A 24,954-nucleotide genomic window follows, 5' to 3' on the forward strand; every position below is an offset into this window, starting at 1 on the left:
GAAGGACATTCTTCGTATTCAGAATGCAATTCGATATGTCTGAAGTGCTCTCATACTGTCCAAACGTCCATACCATATTACTTTAATCAGTATGGCCAGGTAAACAAGTGTAGTGGTCAATGGTCACACCTGATTGCGTGAATTTTTATCACGTTAAAAATAGATCGATAGATCGAATTACTTCCTGGTTCTCGATGTCGCTAAAGGCAATTACCGGTGTCATTGAAACTGCATTATCATAAAAGATTTTGAGTACCATCAGATCTTTACGCAATTCCCTTTATTTCGCTCACACAACAAACAGGCCCGGCGAACAGGTAAATTAATTAGAAGGTTATCTTTAATTAATGCGGCTTTTAATGCTTGTGTGGGTTCATATGTGCATCGAGTGCACTGCCGTGTTAATTGACTCACCATCATTTATTGCAGTTGTAAGAGGAGTCGTGGTTTGACGTGATCAGAGTTGAGTGCACATGCATTACAATCAGTGATCACATCACATGTGTGTGTGTTTATATACCGGCGACTATTTGCACGTAACACTCGTATTACCGTTCTCGGCGTTTTAAGCTTACTGACTGACCCGCTCACCAAATTTCGTCCATTGAAGACAGTCATCCTTGTTCTTTACCTGCATGATATTCGCATTTCTACAGGCTCTCATCACTGCTTATTTCTGATCCGTGAAGTCACGATCAATTTCAAAGATGAACGGGGTAATTCCTGCTGGCCTGGCTGGGTCTGATCACATCCCAAGATTGTGTGACTATGATGTGTCTGGTAAATATGGCTTCATGGTGGATGATCCATTGGTAAGTGTAAATATGTGCATGTAAACCAACAGGCCTTGCTGTTTGAGGTGAGCGATCGCTCTCGTTCGCCACCGTTCACCCAAACTCAATTTCTAGTGAGCGATTTTCCACTCGCCATAGACCAGGGCAGGGGTGAAATTAAGTGGGAGACGGGAACCGTTTGGCCCCCAGAAACTCTGAAATGGCCCCTGGTTCCATCTCAATTTTACTTGACCAGGGGAGTACTTTTCTCACAAAACTGGCCCCCTGGATAGTGAACCAAAAATATCAAATTAATTAAGCAAATAATGCTTATTTAACTTATCCAGCACGTACTTTATTTTTATTGGCCCCTTGGTAATTAGAAATGGCCCCTGGTTCTTCCAAATCTAGGTGAACCAGGGGCCACTTTTTGCCAAAGTGGCCCATGATTCAAGCTCTCTTATTTTCACCCTTGCCATAGACACTTAATAATAATAATATCATTCACTGCAAATTACCCAAATTGAATCAAATTTACATTCATAATCATGTTTCAGTACTTCTTGGGGGGCATCGGGTCTGATGGGGGGGCACAAGCCTTTTTACAGCAATTTTTCTATGGGATTTTCTAAATTTTCAGATTGATTAGTGGTCGTGTGCCCCGATGATGCTGCGCCACTGATATAATCTCGGAGAGATAGCTCTAGGAGAAAAGGAAGAAACTTTTGAGAGAAAGTTGATATCAAAATGATATATTTATTGTGTACCGTACTGTAAAATGATTTATTTTCAGACGGATCTGCCACCATACTTTTCTCCTTGGATGAAGATAGCCAACAATTTACAGTCTCTAGTCAAGAATGACAGATTACGAGAAGCTGTTCATCAGGTAAGAATTTCTTTTTTATTGTTCAAAATCAGCTTTTATGCATGATCCAACTCTTCATCTGGGATTTTTATTGCCTCTATAATATACATATCTTACTTTGTCACCAGTGCGCTATAATTTCCTGACCCAGGTGTATCCTTTTCCATTCTTGCTTTCTTTCTTTTGTAATTTATCTACCAATTAACTCTCACTCAGTTCAAGTTCATACATACACACAGTTTTGTTTAAAAAATACATTTTTGTAATATTATGAATTAGTATCAGTAAACTGTTTTGAGTGTATATGTGACATGATCTGGTCCATGGGGGGGCAAAGGTGGCACTTTTGAAAATTGATTTACTTTAAATATTACATTAATACGCATACAATAGGCCAGGGTTTTCTTTAACACACAAAACACGCGTATTTACGCATTCTTTTACTTCAGACCCCTTCAAATCCAAAATTCAAAGTCCAGCCTAGTACAAAATCTTGAAAACGTATGTGATCAAATATTACAAGATTTCAACACCCAATATTGTTAAAAAGGATTTCTTAAAAAATTACCCCTTGGCAATGTTTTGGACCCTTTCAGAGGAAAAAAATCACAATTAAAAGGGTCAAAAAAATTCAAAATACCCTTGTAGCGCTTCAGCAAAATGCTAAAAGAAAACCCTGCAATAGCCTATCATTTACTGAAAACCCCAAAGGTCTAGCATACTTGGTTCTGAAGACTTTATGAAGTTTTTTGATGCCTACTTACTTATAATGTATTTTGTTGTTTTTACTGCATATTTTTACCTTTATCTGAGTTTCAAATTTGCCACCTTTGGCCCCATGTCATATAGGCTTCATTTGGTATTTTCTATAACCAGGCTAACCTTCTCCATTCATGTTTCATGGGTTGAGCTTACTCCACTCCTATAGTCATTGTGTGAAACCGGGTTCAAACTTGTCCAAATCACTTCCAATACAATGTGATAAAATCTGATCCAGTCAAAGTCAGACATTTTGAAAATTTAGTTATTACCATTACAGCATGTGACTTGTTCAGTACCCAAGTTTTAAGCTAAACCAGGGACTGCCTTGTGAGGAGAACGAGAGCAATCGCTTTCTACTGCTCTCCTTAAATCTGATATAGGAGAGTGATTTTCAGCTGCTCTCATTAGTTAACCAAATGTTCTCTCCTTACATTCTATTGTAAATGCTCTAAACAGCTCTCCTTGAAGGTTCCAGAAGAGATATTTAATGCTCTCTTGCAAATTCCAAAAGACAGTCCCTGCTAAACTTGGTTACAAATTTATGAACATTATACATTTTGTACACCTGATGTATGTTCATTTCTTAACATTTTATTCAATTACTAACTTTGTTCTGGTTGGACAGACCATGGATGCTTTTGGGCCGTTTAAATTGTCAATATAATTTATTTGCTTGTTAAATTGCCTTTCATAATTATTTTAAATCACAAATTGTTACCTGTTAACTTTCATAAGTTTGTTGGATATTTGTTTAATTCTTGTGTATTTGATTTTTTTCTTAGATGCCTCTTCTGGACTATACCAGACTGGAAGGAGTCAAGGAGTGGAGACTTGCCCATGTTGTGTTGTCTTTTATATCTAGTGGATATGTGTGGGTAAAAGGAGAAGAACACATACCAAAAGTAAGTTATAAGGCATATAGATTTAGTAAAATTCTGCTAGCGGGATATTTTAAGCAGTACGTATATATACGATACCGGTACCATATTACTTTTCTGTGATTTTAACTGGAATATTCTGAACAGCTTTAATTTGCACTTACTTTTTATTCATGTAGCGTGTTTCTATTGAGTCCCCCAGCATTTTACCGGTAAAACTGTTCACCGTCAAATAGCGGCGAAAGGCGGATAACGGCCAGTTTCCATTGCACGTTGTTTACCGGTAAACACTCGATGAACAGCGTCAATTGACACACTTTAAAAGTTTGCCGGCGAAAGGTCGTGCACTGGGGTCACTGAATCCTCGGGTCAATCGCAAAGCATTGTGGATTTTAATATTGTAGTATTTTCTTAATTGTTTGGCTAAAAATGAGGTAGCAAACACGAGAAAAGAAGACTGAAGAATAATGTTTTTTATTAGCGTTTTCATTCGTTCTCGTACATCAAATTACGCCATTGGGAAATCCCCCTCAGTGATATCGACGTGAGTACTCAATATTGTTGCGCGTTGTTGGTCTTAGAATTTAATCTTTCACAGTTTAATTTCAGTTAATATTCTTTTTAGCGAATAGTATATTTAACATCAACAACATAATATTAAATTCATGAAATCTTTCTAATTTTCTGAAGCACACACCGCATGGATCCGAGTTGATTTCTATTTATTTCGCATGCACAGCTGGATTCATCCGCTAGTGATGTTGTTGTTGTTGTTGTTGTTTTATTTCATGGCTTTTACTAGGGTCATAAATCATAACTCATGTTAAATATTTAGCATAATATGTATAATGCAAGGATAATGCATTATGAATATTTCTTCCATTTACTTTATTTATAGCACATGAGTCAAATATTTGTATGTGATTAGGCCTACGAATTTTGGCGAACGGAATGGTATTTAATCATGGTATAAACAAGCTAGCTCATTGATGATGCAGACTGAGGTCAATTTCACGACTCAACTTCCGTTTTCTTCCCTGTATGCGCATTCAATCGGAACGGAGTGAGTTTCTATTAGCGTTTACCAGTAAGCATCCCGCTATTTTCCTTCCTCAAGAAGGAAAAGCGTTACCGTAAAAACTTCGCCTCTGTTTACCGGTAAATAGCGGGAAGGTCAGTTTCTATTGAGCAGAAATGATTCCTTTACCGTCTTTTTAGCGGTAAGCGGTCCCAATAGAAACACGCCTATAGTTTCAAATATGTACACAAACCTTTTGGTTTAAAATATTTTCGTGGGGTTTTAAATTTTAAAATTAACAGCAAAAAACGTGAAAATCCTTGTAATACAAGTACATACAATGTAGGAGGACAATTAGAATTAAAAATGGTAGTTGTTGGAAACCTATATTCACGGTGTCCCAAAATTCCCTTTACCATTGTGAATGGGCATAAAGTGTATTCAGCAACTGACAGTAAATATGAAGGTATCTTTACTTACAGAAATCAATAAACTGTGATGAAATACTTCCAGGGCATATATATTATTACATGCAAAACTATATACAAATATTACAACATCACACATCGCCAGATCCCAAGTACTTCCTTCTCACAACATCTCCCTCATTCAATTCAATTGTAATTCCCTGTCATACATCATCACCTTGGACAGGAGGGTGAAAGTGCATATAGGAACAATGCCAAGAACTACGTCACGCCGGTCACGCTATTGTTCGAGTTAAACTACATCATTCGCCATTTTGTAAATATTAATTAGGGGTTCATTCATATATTTTCATGACTAAGCGGTTGTTTATGCCCGAGGGGCGCTTGCGGCCGAGGGCATAAACAACCGCTTAGTCATGAAAAATATGAATGAACCCGCTCATACATACCAGAACATTTTGTGATTCTTATTTCATCAAAATAATAACAAAAAGTTACTAAAATGCACGATTTTCCTGCACTTTTCCTACCCGGCGATCTAACATCGGGACACCGGGCATAAACGCTGTTTATGCCCGGCTCTCGACTCAATCGCAGCGGCGCTGTTACATAGCGTGTATGTATGAACGCATGATCGTTGCTTTGAAGTTTCCACCGGATAGTCTGTGGATAGCGCAAGAGCATGCTTTGACCATGCGCAAAAAATGAATATCATGAAGATGTTTAAGATTGATTCTTAGATGTTTCAAAAATTACCGTCATATTGCATAGATTCATCAAAGAATGGTTTGAAGTACTAACCTTATTTAGTAATTTTAAAAAATCGGGAGAATTTTACAAAATCAATGTTTTTACCTGTCGGTATTACAACTCGTGAAACACATTAGTGATGTGCCTGGGTGACCTACATTTTTTTGTAATCTACTAACCTTTAACGTTTCCTCTATGAACTCTAACCCTCCTGCAATATGGCGCCTATTGTCTAGAGTTAAACTACATCTTTCGGTGTGTTACGTAATACTAAGATGCCTATCCCATTATATCGATCCCTGATTCAATTCAATTGTAATTCCCTGTCATACATCATCACCTTGGATTTTAAAAAGCAGTTGCTGGATAAAGACAGCCATGCATACAATTTGAAGTATTTTGTTCAAGCACCTCTCAAGGACATGCCCAACACCACCAGCCATCCATCTAGCTTATAGAGTTTTCTAATTCATATTAATTATTATACACCCCTTTTAAGTGTACTCTTAGTCCTAAAAAAATTGTTTGATTAGCGTAACCAGACCGACCCTAAAAATAGCCTGGATCCTAGACTTTCTATCTTGTTTTGCAAAAAAATTAAATTAAAAAAAAACCCTAAAATTAAAAAAAAAAAAAGAAAAAAAGAAAACAGCAATTTACAACTTAAAATGTGTGTAAAAAAATTGCCGACCGACCCTAATTTTTTATGTTACGCCAATCAAACAATATTTAGGCCTTAGCATAAAACTGAATCAAAATTTGGAAATACTTGGGCTATGACTGCCAGTGTGACATAAAGTTACATAGAGATGTACTTAAGCATCATCTTCAAATGACAAATTCAAATACTACAAAATGTATACATCTCACAGTGTGTCCTTTTATCATTGAAACGTGCCATATTTGTTTGTTCTGTGATTTTGTAAACTCTTAATCTTAAAAGCATGTATACATACCCTGACCTCTGTCCCTGTGAATAGAGGTTATCCGTGTTCTATAAGCTGCATATCCTATCAACGACTGCTATACCTTGTTTACAACTTAAAGAAGTACCTGCATGTGCAACCATGACTGTTTCAAAATAGCCCGCCAAGAGTCATGCAGGTAACTCCGGGGTCATGAATTGATTTGTTTTGAATAACGAATACTACAGGAATCGGCGCCTTTTGTTAGAAGTCACACATGAGTGAAGTGGATAACCTCTATTACATACCTTTAACTCCAGGATGGATATAAAGCATGCCAAGGCCAGAAAAATGAACCTTATGACCAATTGAATTGTCCCGGTGGAGGGGGGGGGGGGTACTTGTATTCCGAGGTGAATATCATGCTCATGAATGTACAATAATTTTGGGGGGATGAGTCGGATGTCGCTAACATTGATTTTGAGATATTGGCAAAGAAAGTGTTAAAATTCTTTTGTTTTCTATTGTTTTTTAAAATTAAAAAATGATGTAACTTCGCAAAGAAAAGTCGTAACAACTTGGGGTTTTCAGTTTCTGAAAGCTCTAAATGTCTTCTTTAGAAACATATGTAAAACTCATTTTCGACCAGGGTCGACATGTGACTCATTCCCCTTGATCATGTCACATATATAATATCCGAAAACACATAACATGTTTATATACTAGAGTCCAATATCAGTATCCATGTTTACTACTTGTCATTTTTTCCTTCCAAATTTCTCCCTGACGGATGTTTTTAGAGCGGATACAAGAACGATGCACCTAGAGAGTGAGTCTCAGAAGCCACAGAGCCAATGGGAGCAAAATTCTGACCTGCTGCTAAAATGACTTAACTGGATCAAAAATGTGCACATTTTTAAGGGGTGGGGTATGAACGTTTGGACAGTATTTATTTTGGGACATTAGAGCACATCAGACATATCGAATTACATTCTGAATCGAAGAATGTCATTCTGATATCAAATAATTTTGATTTTTGAAATTACATAGCGTAATACACATTTTATGATAAATCATTAAAATTGATATTTTGATATTTAACAGTGCTAACAAAGTAAACTTTATAAATCTGATGATTTATACTTAAAGTGTATGTAGGTGGGATGAAAAGCCGACGATCAATTGAAAATTTTGACCTTGCGTATTGAAGATATGGATTTTTTTTCCCAAAACACCAAAAAAATTAGGTTTTTTTTGGAAAAAAATCCATATCTTGAATATGAAAGGTCAACATTTTCAATTGATCGATCGCTTTTCCTCCCAGCTACATACACTTTAAATATATCATTAGATTTATAAAATTTACCGAGGACTGTTATATATCAAAAATTTCAAATTTTATAATTTGTCATAAAATTTGTATTATATCGTGATTTTCAAAAATGAAAATTATTGATATCAGAAAGACGTGTTTCGTATTCAGAATGCAATTCGATACGTCTGATGTGCTCTCATGTCCCATAAAAAATACTGTCGAAACGCCATAAACAGTTCCCTTAAGTTGAAAGCTAAAACGGTTCAAAATTAGGACAATTGTGGCCTAAAACCAGGCCAAAGCAAAATGCACATTTACAACTTTTGGTCAATTTTGTCCTGGTATTTTAAGCTGGAGCCTCAGCAGCTTTCCCCTACCCCCCTGGTATTTCAAGCTGGAGCCTCAGCAGCTTTCCCCTACCCCCCCTGGTATTTCAAGCTGGAGCCTCAGCAGCTTTCCCCTACCCCCCCCCCCTCCCCCTGCAGGTACCCCTCTCAGTCCCCTACCCCACCCCAATTTTAAATCCTGGCTCTCCCTTGTTTTGCTACCTTTAAAATGGTAGAGCCACAATTTTTCCAGAGGAGGCAAAAGGGAACCGGGCCAAGATGAATTTCAAGGGGGTAAGCTAGATTTGATAAAAAAGGTAAAAGAAGGCCTAAAATCTAAAAATATCATTGAAGCCAGCTTCCCATAGAGAGGACAAGAGCAGGGGGTACAATGTGTCCCATGGGGGGGGGGACTCCCCCTCTTTACTTCCCCCTGGGTCTGCCACTCCTCCTTAGAATGACAAGATAAACACCTATCGCCGATGTACCCTGCAGGGACACTATTTAGGTAGAAAACATCAGTACTCAGAGGTTCAAGATCCTGATAGATTTTGCTAATTCATTCTCGATTTATTTTACTTTTTCTACATCTTTAAATTTCAGGTACTACCACGTAATCTGGCTATCCCATATGCAGGGATTAGTGACTACTTGGGTATGACTCCCAGCTTTACTCATTCCTCTTCAGTGCTTGCAAACTGGAAGCTGATTGATCCATCTAAACCTGCTGAGTTAGAGTAAGTGTACAACTCATTAAAAGGGTTAAAGTTAGAATTAGGGTTATGGTAAGGATTAGCATTAGGGGTAGTGTTTTCTTATTATTAATTAATTTAAAACTGCAGTGTTCAAGAACCACTGGCATAGCTACAGCCCAGGAGCTGCAGGGGCGGGAAATTGCCTAGTTGCCCCCAGACAAAAAATCAAAAAGTCAAGTCTGAAATGTTATTGTATATAAGATGTTCTGCAAACATTTTTGCCAAATATTTTGTTAGCATTTAAAATATACCGTATTTCGTCAAATAGTCGCCCCCCCCCTCAAATAAACACCCCCCACCACTTTTTTTCAACCAAGATGTTTCAAAAATTCTGATATTTCCATGCTATCTTGTGTAGTAAGCTTACCAAGTTGCTCACATGGTCGATAATAGCAGCAATAAATGGCGAAAATCTGCATCAGAAACCCGGAAGTGAACCATAAGTCAGTGTCAAAAGTTCATAGTTCGTCATTTTAGCGTGACTTTTAAGCTTACCTAATGATTTTAACGGGAATTGTCATGCTATAAATGACCTCTAATAAACGCCCCCTAATATCAATTTACAAGCTGCTATTATGTTAGAATCTTTGCAGCATTTTTGAATTTAAACATTAAAATACAGGCTGAATCTAAATGATTTTTCTTTGAATGCTTTCAATTTTTGTGAATATTTTTTGCTGAAATTGGTATGCAATTTTGTTTTCAATTATACTCAAATTGCTAAGAATTCCATGTCCAATAAGAATATGTGACATGATCTGGTCCATGGTGGCCAAAGGTAGCAAATTTGAAACTGAGGTAAGGGTAATTATATGGAGTAAAAAACAAGAAAATACATAAGAAAATAGACAACAAAAAACTTTATAACATTAGAACCAAGTATGCTAGACATTTGGTGTTTTCAATAAATAATAGCCTATTTGTGTGTATAATGTAATAATTACAGTAACTCAATTTTCAAAAATGCCTCCTTTGGCCCCCATGGACCAGATCGTGTCACATATAAGCTTATGAGAATAGGACATTCTGTGAAGAAAGTGTGCACTTTTTAATAAAGGGCTTCTTTTAACTATTTTATCACAAAACTGGATCAGCGATACATGACAATGGTATCTAGAACAATAATATGTTTACAATCCTATAGTATTATGGTCTCACTTGGGTACTCATGCAGTTATCATTGATACTGACAAAGTTGTTTTGAATGAAAGATTCAAAACCAGGGATGCGTGTCTATTCTTTCAGAAAATTAAAAATTATTCCGTCATGCTACCACGCTGCGTGGGCACCAGGCATGAGAACAGCCAGTTTTAAACTGAATTCAGTGTATTTTATTTAGTCAAAATTTCTGCAACTTAATTTCAGCCTATTTTGGTATGTTTTGCCTAACTTCACACACATTTTCAGGGTTTATTTTTCAAGAAAGTGCAGTCTCATGCCTGGGTCACATCCTTCCCTAGATTCTTCCTCAACCTGAATCCCCCCTTTTTTTTTCAAAACACAAAATCTTACCCAAAATCTTGCAAATGGTAAAATTATTCCTTCCTCTTTGTGAGCAAATAAATGGAAGAATAGATACCCTTGAAACCAACAAAGGAAGCCAATGTAATCACAGGATATATCAGGATAAGAGCAGTCATGTGCAGAAGTTATGTAACAACAGAACTTGAAAAGGCTGGTTCAATATTGTGTAACCCAACTCAATCAGCTTGAACTTCCCAGCAAACACAAAACATTTAAAAATGTTTGCCAGGTTTTATTACTGCCATAAAAAACGTTTTGTATCAAAACACACTACAATAACATTTTGTATAAAAATTATATTGCAAAAATAATTTTTGTTAACATTTTGTCAGCACTTTAATAACATTACGTTAGAATATTTTGCAGTATGTTTTCAAAACATGTTTTTTGAATGTTGTGAAGATGTTTTATACCCTTTGTACACCCTAATAATATATAACCCAACATTTAAACATTTTCTAGCAACCTTTTCTAACCTTAAAGGCTTAATGTACGATTTCCTTCAAATTTTAAATTTGTCATTATATACTCAAAATGCTGAAATAATACTAGTAATAATTATCGGGAATGGTTTCTGTCCATTTTGAGCTGAAATAACGAGATAAAGTGAAAGAAACACTGCTTGTTATTTTGGCCGTTTAACACGCAGTTCTATGGGAGGACATAAAGTCATAAATTCTTGAATTATGACTTTATGTCGAACTTTGCTCTGTTTACCTACAAACACAAAAAATTTGGCTGATTCCATTTAGGTGCAAGTTGTGCCATGTGTAAACATTACAAATATGCCAAAAAATCAGGTTTGAAAAAAATTAACCAAATTCATATTATAAGATCGTACATTATGACTTTAATGTCCAAAAGGTGTTGTGTTTGCTGGGTTAAGCATAGGAATTACTATGGTTACAAAATAATGGATCCCTAGGAGTTTTCTTTTCAATATAATATATAGAAATTAAAAATGATAAAATTCAAGAAAATAATAATTGGACTAACACTAGAATGTTTCCTAACATTTTCAGAGGTTGCCAAAAAGTGTTTTATTGCCAGGTTGTATAAAAGTTGTAATTATTTAACAACATTATCATGAAAAAACATTTGTCTGATACAGAATATTTTAAAACAATTTTTAAAGTTTCAATTTAAAACTTTTTGAGATATATATATATATATTTAAATATTTTAATCAAATTATGTTTTGTATTTGCTGGGCCATTTACATCCATCAGGTTTATAAAACCAACTTCATAACAACCGACAGGGACCTTTAATTAATATTCCACTCACAAGGAAAATCACTCAGATTTTTATAATTTTACCAATTTCTATTTTGCCAGGTGTTATGATCAGAGAAGATAGCTCACACTTCCCATAATGCATTTCTCCATTTTAATTTTCTGTACTGATTTGCTACGTAGTGCAACATGGGTGGATTGTGACGAAATGTACCTCATTGAACAGAGCACATGCAGATCTTGCAAATTACGTTTATTTCCCCCCAAATCCCCCCAATATTTTGCCAGGGGGGATGGTCCATACAATCACCCCCCAATGCTGACACCTGTACGTGGGTTTTTGACCAAATGAACTTCATATTTGGCCATTTCAGCCCCAAAAGTGCCAATTTTTGAATTCCACTTTTGCACCAGATTTGACCAGTTTAGTTTCAATATGGCAAAAAAAATTTTCACACGATTCGCACGCATTTGTAACTTTAACTTATTCTGTCGTCAAAAGGTGATGGCTTCCCTATACTTCAAGAAATTTTTTCCAAACTCATCCCCCCAAATTCCAAAAAGAAATCTATACCACTGTCTCAAAATGAAAACAAAGGCAACCTGTAACTGTAATGGGAGTGTCATTTGATGAAATGAGGTGATATGTTGCAAAGGATTCTGGGAAGGCTAAGATTTCTTCTTTAGTCATTATGTATACAACTCATCTGCATATTTTGTTTATTTTCATAAGCATGTCATAGTTAGATACATTGCAAAGCGATATGGAGAAAACCCAGCATTATTATATTACAATAGATACAATAGAGTCCCTGATCATCACTGATTTCTGCCTTTGGCGAATAATAGCCTATTATTAGAATGTTTGAATCTCAATGGCGTATAGGCATAGGTCTATACAACAGGAAATGAGAAGAAAATTGAAATTTAGCAAAACAAATGTTCTTGCCCCTGACACACGGCCATAACACGTTCCGAGAATTATATAAATATACTCAGGTCAAGGAGTTTATGTAGATCGATGCTTAGAGCACGCAACTGTTATAAAATATAAAAAAAGATAAAAAATCGAAAAATACTGATTATTACTGAAAACAAAATACTCTTTATTTTCATATTCAAAATTTTCAAAAGTACTCAAATTGCTTTTTCAAAATCTGGAAAAAATGTAGGCCTAATAATTTATGTAATAATTGCTTAATGCCCCCCCCCCCCCGATCCGAATAGGAAAAAGGTTGACAGTATTCTCCAATTAAATATACAAACCAAAAAAAAAGGAACATTTTTGTATGAATTTGACCAGTTCTATATGATTCAAAACACAAGCTAGGAAAATGTAAAAAGAAGAAGAAGAAAAAAAAAAATCATTTGAGAAGGCTTGGGTGGGCTTCGAACCCGGGATATACGCGTGATATGAAAAAATACGTTAATGCGCGCTAACCGATTGCGCCACGCAGCCAAAAATAGTTTATTGTGGTAAAACGACAAACTTAATGAAAAAAAGAAGTTTGAACGTTTATCAAACTAATTGATATCTCTCATCTGTGTTTTATTTGCATGATTAACAACAGAAATCAAACTTTATCCATATTTAAGCAAACAAAATACAAAACAAAGGCAATTCAAAATCCCACTTTTTTTTAAGGAAGTGCGGAAAAACACGCCCCACGAGGCGTTCAGAAATACATTTGTTATTGAAACAATGCGCCAAGTTTATGCAAGATATATCATGTCCGACTGCCTTAGAATATTTCAACTTTTATATATTTTCCTAAAATGATGTAATACAAATATTTGTGTGGAAATACACGAATATTATGCTCATATTTAAGCTTTTTAAGAACTATAATGACGTTACACTTCCGGTCCGTTGGAAGTGATTTGCCTCCATGTGATTTGAAACGACATCAGAGGGTGTCTGACTTAATTTAAATTAATTTGTCTATTTTTTAAAAGCAAGTTTCTTGGGGGGGTGAATAACTTTAACTCAAGAGACAATTTTGTTAGTGTCTATTTTCTGTGATCAAAATTTATTAATCATCACAGCAACATACGGAGGGAATTTAACTTCAATAGGCCTATATCAACAAGGGAACAAAGGCCTATATCAACAAAATGACTATTGGACCCCTATCTACATGTGGGTCGCTCATTAGAGATAAATAACACTTGGCTTTTTCCAAAATGATTTTCTAATGGAATCAGCTTGATTTGTCTGTTTATTTACTTTAGATTAAGTTACGTAATAAGTACACAGACTTTCTGCATATTAAAGTCGTCTGACTTCATTGCAAAGCGATATGGAGAAAACCCAGCATTATTATATTACAATAGATACAATAGAGTCCCTGATCATCACTGATTTCTGCCTTTGGCGAATAATAGCCTATTATTAGAATGTTTGAATCTCGCGCGTATAGGCATAGGTCTATACAACAGGAAATGAGAAGAAAATTGAAATTTAGCAAAACAAATGTTCTTGCCCCTGACACACGGCCATAACACGTTCCGAGAATTCTATAAATATACTCAGGTCAAGGAGTTTATGTAGATCGATGTTTAGAGCACGCAACTGTTATAAAATATTCAAAAAGTTAAAAAATCGAAAAATAAGAATAAAACTGATTATTACTGAAAACAAAATACTCTTTAATTTCATATTCAAAATTTTCAAAAGTACTCAAATTGCTTTTTCAAAATCTGGAAAAAATGTAGGCCTAATAATTTATGTAATAATTGCTTAATGCCCCCGATCCGAATAGGAAAAAAGGTTGACAGTATTCTCCAATTAAATATACAAACAAAAAAAAAGGAACATTTTTTGTATGAATTTGACCAGTTCTATATGATTCAAAAACACAAGCTAGGAAAATGTAAAAAAGAAGAAGAAGAAAAAAAAAATCATTTGAGAAGGCTTGGGTGGGCTTCGAACCCGGGATATACGCGTGATATGAAAAAATACGTTAATGCGCGCTAACCGATTGCGCCACGCAGCCAAAGATAATTTATTGTGGTAAAACGACAAACTTAATGAAAAAGAAGTCGAACGTTTATCAAACTAATTGATATCTCTCATCTGTGTTTTATTTGCATGATTAACAACAGAAATCAAACTTTATCCATATTTAAGCAAACAAAATACAAAACAAAGGCAATTCAAAATCCCACTTTTTTTTAAGAAGTCTGGAAAAACACATACGAGGCGTTCAGAAATACATTTGTTATTGAAACAATGCGCCAAGTTTATGCAAGATATATCATGTCCGACTGCCTTAGAATATTTCAACTTTTATATATTTTCCTAAAATGATGTAATACAAATATTTGTGTGGAAATACACGAATATTATGCTCATATTTAAGCTTTTTAAGAACTATAATGACGTTACACTTCCGGTCCGTTGGAAGTGATTTGCCTCCATGTGATTTGAAACGACATCAGAGGGTGTCTGACTTAATTTAAATTAATTTGTCTATTTTTTAAAAGCAAGTTTCTTGGGGGGGTGAATAACTTTAACTCAAGAGACAATTTTGTTAGTGTCTATTTTCTGTGATCAAAATTTATTAATCATCACAGCAACATACTGGAGGAATTTAACTTCAATAGGCCTATATCAACAAGGGAACAAAGGCCTATATCAACAAAATGACTATTGGACCCCTATCTACATGTGGGTCGCTCATTAGAGATAAATAACACTTGGCTTTTTCCAAAATGATTTTCTAATGTACAGAACCATATGCAGAAGCTGATAAATGCCATTTTCAACTTTTTTACATTAAGGCCACCACTTGCACTATCTGCCCCATAATGCTAGATTTAAATTGAAACCCTACTTCAAAAATTCCAATGCATATTTTTTACACTCAGTGATCAAAAGTAGAACATAAATTCTTAATATGATCTTTATATTTGGTCAGTTATCTCAAATTGATAAAAACTTTTTGCAATGTAACTCTGCAAATGCTACCTAAATTGGCACCTTTCCTGGAGTGCTACAAATGCAGGTAACTAATATAGCCAGGGCATATAACTCTTGCACAGAAAAAATAGCAAATTGGGCAGAAAAAAATAGCGTGTGGAAAAAAGCAGCGAATTGCACAGAGATGGGGTGTCACAGTGAGTCAAAGGGTGTCGGGGTGAGTCAAGGGGTGTCATGGTGGGTCATTTTGATGGTCTTATGTCTCAATGTGCCATCCCATGAATATAACAAGTCCACATGAAAGACCACCAAGACCTGAAAGAAATGCACATGTATAATATTGTCGGGATCTTCTTAGCACACAGAGATAATATGGGTCAAAGGTCAAATTTTACCATTTTGTTGCTTTTTGGGGTAACTCGTCGCTTAAAAAAAGTACTTTTGTACAAATTATATGAATTTATTTTTGTTATTTTAACACATTGTTGAACAACATTTTATGCTGTTCATTCTTCTTTACATTTTACCATGCGATGGTCATGTGGGAATCTATACTATTAAGAATGGTATGTGTGGGACTCATGCAGGTGTGATACATGTGTCATGTACACCACTGGTCAATTAAACCTATTTATGCTTTGTCCAATATAATGTGAAACATTGATAAGGCATGGTGATGGTTGATTTAATAGAAATATATCAATCAGGCCAATATGACCTATAAATTACAATGATCAATAATAACTCAGTCTCCATGAAACGTCACATCTTGCTATTTAATATGTAACCAGGTTAATGCACTGTACCATGCTACTTTGTCTTGAATCCTGATCAAAATAATCGCAATACAATTAAAGCCTTAATGTATACAATCTTTTTTCAGAATATAGCTTTATTTTTTTCAAAACCGATTTTTGTGTGTGCATATTTGTAATAATATATATTCCAACTCACATCTATGAGCAAACTGTCAAATTCGCCCTATTTATAGTAAAACGGGATGATTTTCTGTTGGTCCGACATATTATCATAATTTTTCAGATTATGATAATATGTCGGAACGATCACAAATCTTAAAGCCAGTTTGGTTACGCTCCTTCCACACATGTGGAGGGAGCATAACCAAACTGGCTGGGTAGGAGACTTAACTCTGAGTCTGCACTCGGCGTCCTAATCCAAAAAGTGCGAGATATTTCGAGTGATAGAGGTGAAGTTTATGATGTTGTTTCTTTGCAAATTTTCAATGTTTTTCGCGTCCAAATGTATTGGGAACTTTCATAATGATTGCATATTATCATTTTGGAAGAAAAAAAGGAAAATCTAAAAATTTATTAAGATCGTACATTATGGCTTTAAGTCTATATATTTCCTTTGCTATGTCATTGACACAACCAAATCTAAAGTCTGAACACATTTTAGGGTTTGAAGCATTTTAGGTTAGGATTAGGGTTAGGCTAATGAAAGTCAATTCCCAGTTTCCCGTTACATTATTTTTCATGACTGTGTAGGTGACCATTTCATTATTCATTATTCATTATTTTATACCATTTCATTATTGCATCTGTTACAGGTGTAAACCAATAACTACCCATGTATACATGTGATAAATCACAGTTTGTAGTTTACAGATGTAGTTTACAACCACATGAAGGTGATTGTACAACTATTATCAAAAGTTTCACAATATTTTTCTTGGGATGAGATCAGAGCAGATCAAAAAGTGCTTGGGACAGACAATTGAGTAGGTATTCATTAATAATTCATTATTAACCATATACCATGCTCCCACTGCAAAGAAAATCCCTGAAAATTAACAGAAAGAGATTTATGATATATTTAAAACCACAACTATTTATTTGTATGTTAAAGTTTGTTAGAAATCAACATTTTATTCAAAATAATGAAATATTTGGCCCGCAAATTGTTTTGAGCGGAGTAGGGTAACGGGAAACTGGGAATCGACTTTCATTAGCCTTAGGATTAAGAAAAGGGTTATTGTTAGGGATAGCATTAGCTAGGTTATAGGAAGGGTTAATGTTGCAGAATTAGGGGTAGGTTTATGATTAGGGTTATGTTGAGCTTTATGGTTATAAGTTAGGATTTGGTTTATAGGTTGGGTCAGAATTAGGGTTTATAAATCAACCCTTGGTTTTTGTGACTATTGTCCCTTCTCCTTTGATATACCCAAGTTCAGGCATCACCTGTGTTGTTACTGGGTATAAAGGTATCCATGTCCATCCATATGCATTTGCCCAGTAATTCAAGTGCAGATAATGAAAAAAGAAACAGTTATTATTACATTAAATTTTCAATTTATTATTTTCAGCAATATGGATACGATTATCAAAGTTGCCGGTGGTTGGGATGAATCATGGTTCTTCATGGTTGCAGGAGCAGTGGAAATAGACTGCGCAGAAGGGTTGAAGGCCATCTTGAATGCACAACAGGTAAGCGACTGATCAACATTAAAAAAAATTTCTCGCCTCTTTTGTTCCCAAATTTGTTCATTTGAAATTTTAAGTTCTTTTTTACCTGCATGTTTTTGAACAGCAGAGAATATTTGTGTTCCAGTTGTTTCTTTTATGCTGTATTGGTCAATGGGTTGCTTTGCCTGCACCAGTGGTGTAGCCAAGGGGGTGGCAGGGGCGTACTAAGGGTCACCAAGCCAGAGGGGGCAAGATTGCCAAGTTATCCTGTTGATCTGCTACTAAAATTACTTATCTGGGACTCATGTGTACGATGCATGTGCAAATTTGCAATTTTAATTCTAAAATTTGCCAAAATTCAGATAATTGTACTTTAGTATAATATGCAAATTCAACTTTGGATCTGCTTTGTCTTGGTATTTTGAGGGGGGGGGGGGACTTCCTCCCTGTCGGTACGCCTCATGGGTGGAGGCAACTACCCCACCCCACCCCATTATTGCCCCCCCCCCCACCCATGGAATGCTGGTATCCATAATATTTTTGGACAATATTTTGTAAACATTTAAATAACAAGTTGTTTTGTTTTGTAGTAAGTTTTCAATAATGTGTTTGAATGTTATTAAAATCTTTATACTCTTTATATAACCCGACATTTAAACATTCTCTGTAAAACATGTGTTTGCTGGGCATGTGTTCTCAATATTTCTGGATCGATACTTCTAAGTTATAATTAACTGGCACAATTCTCAAATAATGAATTAATTATACGGATTATAAGTCAAGGTGAAGCTGCAGTCTAGATATGACGACTGTGTAATTAATTGTTTGATATTATCCTTATTATAATCAATAACTAGTATGTTCAATATTAAATAATAAATCAACAGGAGCCATAGAAATTGATTCGTCTGAGGCGTCATTCAATATGATGCGTACGTAGGGCACGTATGACGTTAAAGAAATTTATATTTAATTTTGGCTTTATACTTTAAACAAACAAGTTTAATTACATACCTACATGTATGTATAATGTTGTTAATTATTGACAAGATATGTCGGGTATAGGTGAAGGTGGTGTTATAAATAAAACTAACTTTTATTTAACATGTTACAGACCTTTTTTTCTTGTGACATATCTTAATCGATATTGGGTCTGAAGAGAAAAGGTGTGACATATGCATGCATTGATACAAGTTTTTATACAGTCATGGTATGAGTTTTTTCCTGTTTTCAGCTCAGACCCATTCAGTAATTGATCCCAGGGAAAATGTACAAAAATTAGAATTGTTTATAAATGGTCTAAAAGTGAAGGATAAGTTATTTTAATAACTTATTTAATTATTTAAAAATATTATCATTAACCATTTTTGAAATTAAAACTTAATAAACAGCTTGTAGCTGGAAAAAAAAGCCGATATTTTTACCAGGTCTTTTGGGGATAAATGTGTATCTTCAATGTACCAAAGGTCAAATTTTTAAATGATCATTTTTTCGTCAGCTTTTCATCTCAGCTACGTACACTTAAGTACATATCTCTCTCTCTCTAGGTGCCATATCCTAAGACGTTGGCGATCATGTCATGCCACAATTCTCTGTTATAAGCCATCTCCAGAAGCTCTGTCGCTTTATGTTCAGCTCCCTTTCTTTTAGCCAGTCTTTCAGATTTGATAACCACATCACTCTCTTCCTGCCTCTGCTCCTTGTTCCTTCTATTCTTCCTGTCAATACTAGGTTCTCGAAACCATCCTTTCTGAGGATATGACCAAGGAATTTGAGCTGCTTAACTCTGATTTCACGTAACAGCTTCCTGTTCACATTTGCTCTACTTAGGACATCGTCATTAGACACTTTATCAGTCCATGGGATCTTCATCATTCTTCTAAGGAACCACATCTCGCAGCTCTCCAATCTTCTTTTAATGTCTGTTGTTATTGACCATGCTTCACTTCCATACATTAATACAGGGATGACATAGCAGTTGAGTACCAATTCTGGTCTCTATACTGAGGGCACTGTTTTTAGGATCTTGTCTAATTTTGAGAACGCAGACTTTGCCAGTGCAATCCTTCTCTTAACCTCCTTAATACATCTGGCATCTTCTGTGATTAGACTGCCAAGGTAGTTGAAGGAGGAAACTTGCTTAATTCTTTGATCTTTCACCTGCAATATGCATGTTGGGCTTTCAGTCTTTGATACCACCATACATTCTGTCTTCTTGCAATTTAACGATAAACCTTTCCTCTCACTTTCCTGAACCACCACATCAAGAAGCCTTTGCAGATCCTCCTCAGACTCAGCTAATAGGACAGTGTCATCTGCATATCTTATGTTCGTGATGTTATGTCCACCTATACCAAGACCATTTTCCTTTTCTAGCTCTCTTAGGATCAGCTCACTGTAATAATTAAAGAGATCTGGTGACATCACACATCCCTGTCTGACTCCTCTCTTAATGCTTGTATATTCACTACAATCTCCATCCACCCTTATGCACGCTGTTTGGTACATATCATTTGATTTATAAAGTTTACTTTGAGGACTGTTAAATATCAAAAATATCAATTTTTAATAATTTGCCATAAAACTTGTATTATAACACAAATTTCAATATCAGAAGGACATCCCTCGTATTCAGAATGCAATTTGATATGTCTGATGTGCTCTCATGTCTCAGAAAAAATACTTTGCAAACGTTGCTATCCGATCCCTAACAGAAGAATATAATCCTGTAATTCTGTTGCATCTATTCATAATCCTTTATTCTCAAGTACCGTAGTTAGACATCCACTTGAAATATCCTATGATGTGACAATAATTTGTATGAATTTGTATCATTTTAGGCTGTGGCTGGTTGTCAGGTGGAAAGACTGAAGAAATCACTCAGAGAAATGGAAACAAGCTTACAAAAAATGAAGAGAACATTAGCAAGAATGCATGGTAAGGACAAATAGGCACAGTCATTATGTGAGGCAATGGTATCCAACCATGCCAAAAGTGGTGTTTGTGAAATTTAAAAGTTAAAAAGAATAACACATACATTAGTTTTTTTTAAACAAGATCTAGATATCACAGTCATGTTTGAATGCCCAGGGGGGCACTCAGTACAAATGACCATATAAGGGTTGCAAAAACATGCAAAAATGCAACTTTTAGCAACTTTTGTCTCTTAATGTATTATAATAAACCAAAACTTACATCAGCAGTAATTAAAGGTATCATAATTGATTTTGTTTTTCACAAACAGGCTATCAACTTCAGTAAATGGGAGCTGTCAATCAACTTTGTACTAATTTTAAAGCTACAGGCGTTACAAAATATATGATGCCTAGTGAAAATATATTTTATTTTTCACAATTGAGATGTTTCTTTCATGCATCCAAATACTTCAATGTGACATTTTCTGTTTAGCAGTCCCTAATAGGAACTTTTATGATTACATAATATGAAACCTATTTGAACAGAGTCAATGTTTCCTTCAAGATTAAACCTGTTATATGATCATTCATCATGACCTCATGTTATACTTGTTTGCAGTCTGAGCTTTAATATCCTTCAGATTAAATAATCACTTTGCAAACATTGCAAAAGTGGTTTATACAATCAAGGACATCACATGACCACGACAATAAATAAGCATACAAAAACAAAACAAAAGAGATATGTAACTAAAATCTAGACATCATGTAACATATATTTACTTCAGTGGCAGAGGTTGTTCACCCAACGATATTATCATTTTATTGGGCTATTCCATTCAAAATTCACACTCCCCCTGTGGAAGATTTAGGAAATATGTTCCATAGGGGGAGGATGTTTTTCAAATGTAACTGGTCAGGGTTAATCATTTTGAAACTCATACTCCCCCTGTATTATGGCTTTATCTTTATCTTCTGCAACTGGAGCGAGTATTTCAAATGGAAGCTACCCAATTGTCGATTCTATTCAAAACTCATACTCCCTCTGTGGAAGCCTTTAGCCAAATCTTCCACAGGGGTAGTGTGGATTTTAAATGGAATGGCCCATTTTCAGGCCACCTGTAGGAAACAAACTTATATTTTTTTAGGATAATATGAGCATTGTCTTAAACACATGAGCTGCAACCCAAATCTGGGCTTTGCTGTGAAACAAAACATATATAGCACATATCTCAGACAAAACCAGGAACAAGTCTCATTTTTGACATTTCATGATTTGAGTAAAAATGTAAACATTAGACGATAAGCTTTAAAATGATACCAAAATTACATAAATAGCATTAATACTTTTCAAGATATGGGTAATTTTGTAAATATGATACCTTGATATTTTTACCAAATTGCTATTCTGAGTAATGGGCCAATTTAATGGTTTCTTGCCTTACACAGGATTGATAGGATTATCATAGTTGTGTACATGTATACATTTAAACCAGAAAGTGGTAGGTTTTACTTTCTCACCATCAATGACATCATCATAATGAATCAGCAATTTTGTTTTCTAAAAGAGCTGCAGCCAAAATCTAGAATGTACTATGAAGAAAATCAATATGACAAATCATTTCAAGTGTACTTTGCACCAATTGACAAAGAATTGCTGCTTTGGCGCAGTTTATCGCGTAAACATAAAGGGGGATTCCGATTCAATAGGTAAAAATGTTATTGGCATGTGACCAGCTCCTGAATTGACAGAACTGTAAAAGACAATTGTTGTATAGTATGAAAGAATTTTACATTCAGTATTCAAAGTACTTTCTCTTAGTACATTTTGAGCACTCAGTGTTAAGCAGGTTGTGATGACCCTTAAAATGTTGGCTTTGCTTTCAATACTGCCAATAAATATGACATGGTCTGATCCACTCAGACCAAAGTGTGAACTTTTGAAATTTAGTTATTATCATTTATACTAAACTTTCTCAGTACCTTAACCCCATGAGAACTACCTGCCGATTGGCCAAAAAGAAGTTTTCATTATCAATTAGACCAATCAGCAGCATTGTTACAATAATATCACCACGCAAAGAAATTGGGGTGAATTATTTGCAAAGCTCCATTCTGATTGGTGATTAAAGTGAAGATATCACATAATTGACCAATCAGAGGCAATGATAGACTGGCAGGTAGTGCTCAGGGGGGGTTAAAGCTCACCGATGATGAAATCCAAAAATCCCTGGCATACCGTGTTGCACTAAAGTTATCAACTTTTTCCTTGTCCATTTTTCTTATGTTGTTTTATTATTATTTGTTTTTGCACCATATTTTTTGACCTAAGTATTCAATTTCATTATTGCAGACTGTTGTCTGATTGGATCAGATCTTGTCCCAGTAAACAAAAATTTAACGCTAAATTCTTGAATTGGACACTGATTAACTCTATTCAAATTTGAGTTTGGGACTATGAAAAACTGACAAGGGCCCATCGCCCATAGATATTCAGACCAAGGGGCCTCAATGGCCTCTCAAGTTTAAATTTAGCATATTTGCAATACCAACTTTGGTACAATTACCGAATAGGGTGCAACTTGCTAGACTTGAGTCCAGTCCTTGTTTATGGAGTTTAGGGTTTAGGGCTGGGGTAGGGCAGTCTTGTATTAAGGCTAGTAGAGGTGCACCCTATTCGGCAATCGCTCCCTACTAATTTTGAGTAATTATAGTATGTTGCTTATCATGCCAGTTTGGAATGGACAATGTTTTTTATGGTATCACAAGATTTCTTATAACTTATTATTGTAAAATTTTACTTTACAGAGCGATGCGATCCTGATGCCTTCTACAATGGATTCAGACCATTCCTGGCTGGGTGAGTCTCATTAATATTACCTCTAACGTGGAAGTCAGAATTGATCTAGAGTAATTAGTAATTAGTATACTGCTCCTAGTTCCAGAAAAATACAGCATTAAAAAAAATGAGTTATTAAAAAAGTCATAGTATTTCTACAAGTAGAACCTTTGGTCAGATGAGTGTCTGACTTAATCAAGTCAGAAACTCATCTGACGAAAGCTTGACCACTCCCACAGGGACCAATTGCACCAGTACTGTGATTACCGGTTAAGAAATAAAGACCCATGTGCAGAGGACAAGACCGGGAATATTAAGCCTTAAGTGTTATGCTGGCCCGGCCAGCATTTTCATCAGGGTTCGACTTTTACACACGCCCGCATGCCAATGGCGTGTACTTTTGCTGTTAGGACATTCCTACTTTCCTAGTATTCAAAATGCAATTCGATATGTGTGATGTGCTCTCAGGTCCCACAAAAAATACTGTGCAAATGTTGCTATCTGATTCCTTAACTACTACGTGTATTAAACTTACTAGACTATCGTTTACTTTTTTGCATTTATTGTAACATTATGTCCGGAAAAAATTCTCACTGTCTTGTAAAATTTCTGTCGGGCGTGTAACTTTTTAGAGTTACACGCCCGACTGGCTAGTGCCAAAAAAAGTTAAGATCAAGCCCTGATTTTTATGTGTATATGTGTGCTCTGATGATTGTGCACTTTCCTCCTGTGGGATGCTTGCACTTGCAATTAATTGCTTTATGCTGTTAGAGTGAAATCAGTGTAGAATGTTTCAGTAATAAATGTGTATTTATTTTAATTTATGTGTGTTATACTTTCAGATGGGATGGTGCAGCATTCAGGAATAAAGGGTATAATGGCCTTATATATGAAGGTGTCAATGATGAACCTATGCAAGTAAGACCTCAATGTACACATTAGGGAGTGTTCATAAATACTTCTTGAGGGGGTTGGAAAATATGGAGGATCAAAATAATTTGGGTCCTAAAAGTCCTTAATACTAATAGGGGGGTCAAAATATTTGAGTGTAATGAATGTTTAGTATTTCAATTGTGTACTCTCAAGCTTCAAATCAACAAAATTTGCACACTTTACAATTTGGGTGCAAGTACACTATGACTCCAATGAGTAATAACTCCAAACGGTAATTTTTAGCTAATGGGGGATCAAAAATCCACCATTTTAGGGGGATCAAAAAAAATTTGATGTCCGAGGTTCCAACTTTTCCACCCCCCAACCAAAGTATTTATGAACACTCCCTTAGGAGTTGTGATTGTTTGATGACAGAAAAAAA

The 24,954-nt window shown here is 35.3% G+C and overlaps 1 protein-coding gene across 1 annotated transcript in view; it reads left to right on the plus strand.

Moving 5' to 3' along the window:
* Window positions 1-282: 282 nt before the first annotated feature.
* LOC140164235 (indoleamine 2,3-dioxygenase 2-like) overlaps window positions 283-24,954 on the plus strand; it is a 34,279-nt gene continuing 9,607 nt past the window's right edge. The window contains exons 1-8 of the mRNA XM_072187493.1: window positions 283-812; window positions 1,567-1,662; window positions 3,186-3,305; window positions 8,627-8,760; window positions 17,786-17,906; window positions 20,726-20,822; window positions 23,609-23,660; window positions 24,482-24,557. Coding sequence (XP_072043594.1) covers window positions 708-812; window positions 1,567-1,662; window positions 3,186-3,305; window positions 8,627-8,760; window positions 17,786-17,906; window positions 20,726-20,822; window positions 23,609-23,660; window positions 24,482-24,557 — 801 coding nt within the window. The 5' untranslated portion in view covers window positions 283-707. The remainder of the gene's footprint in view (window positions 813-1,566; window positions 1,663-3,185; window positions 3,306-8,626; window positions 8,761-17,785; window positions 17,907-20,725; window positions 20,823-23,608; window positions 23,661-24,481; window positions 24,558-24,954) is intronic.

This window comes from Amphiura filiformis, chromosome 11, assembly GCF_039555335.1.
Source record: "Amphiura filiformis chromosome 11, Afil_fr2py, whole genome shotgun sequence".
Taxonomy (NCBI): Eukaryota; Metazoa; Echinodermata; class Ophiuroidea; order Amphilepidida; family Amphiuridae; genus Amphiura; species Amphiura filiformis.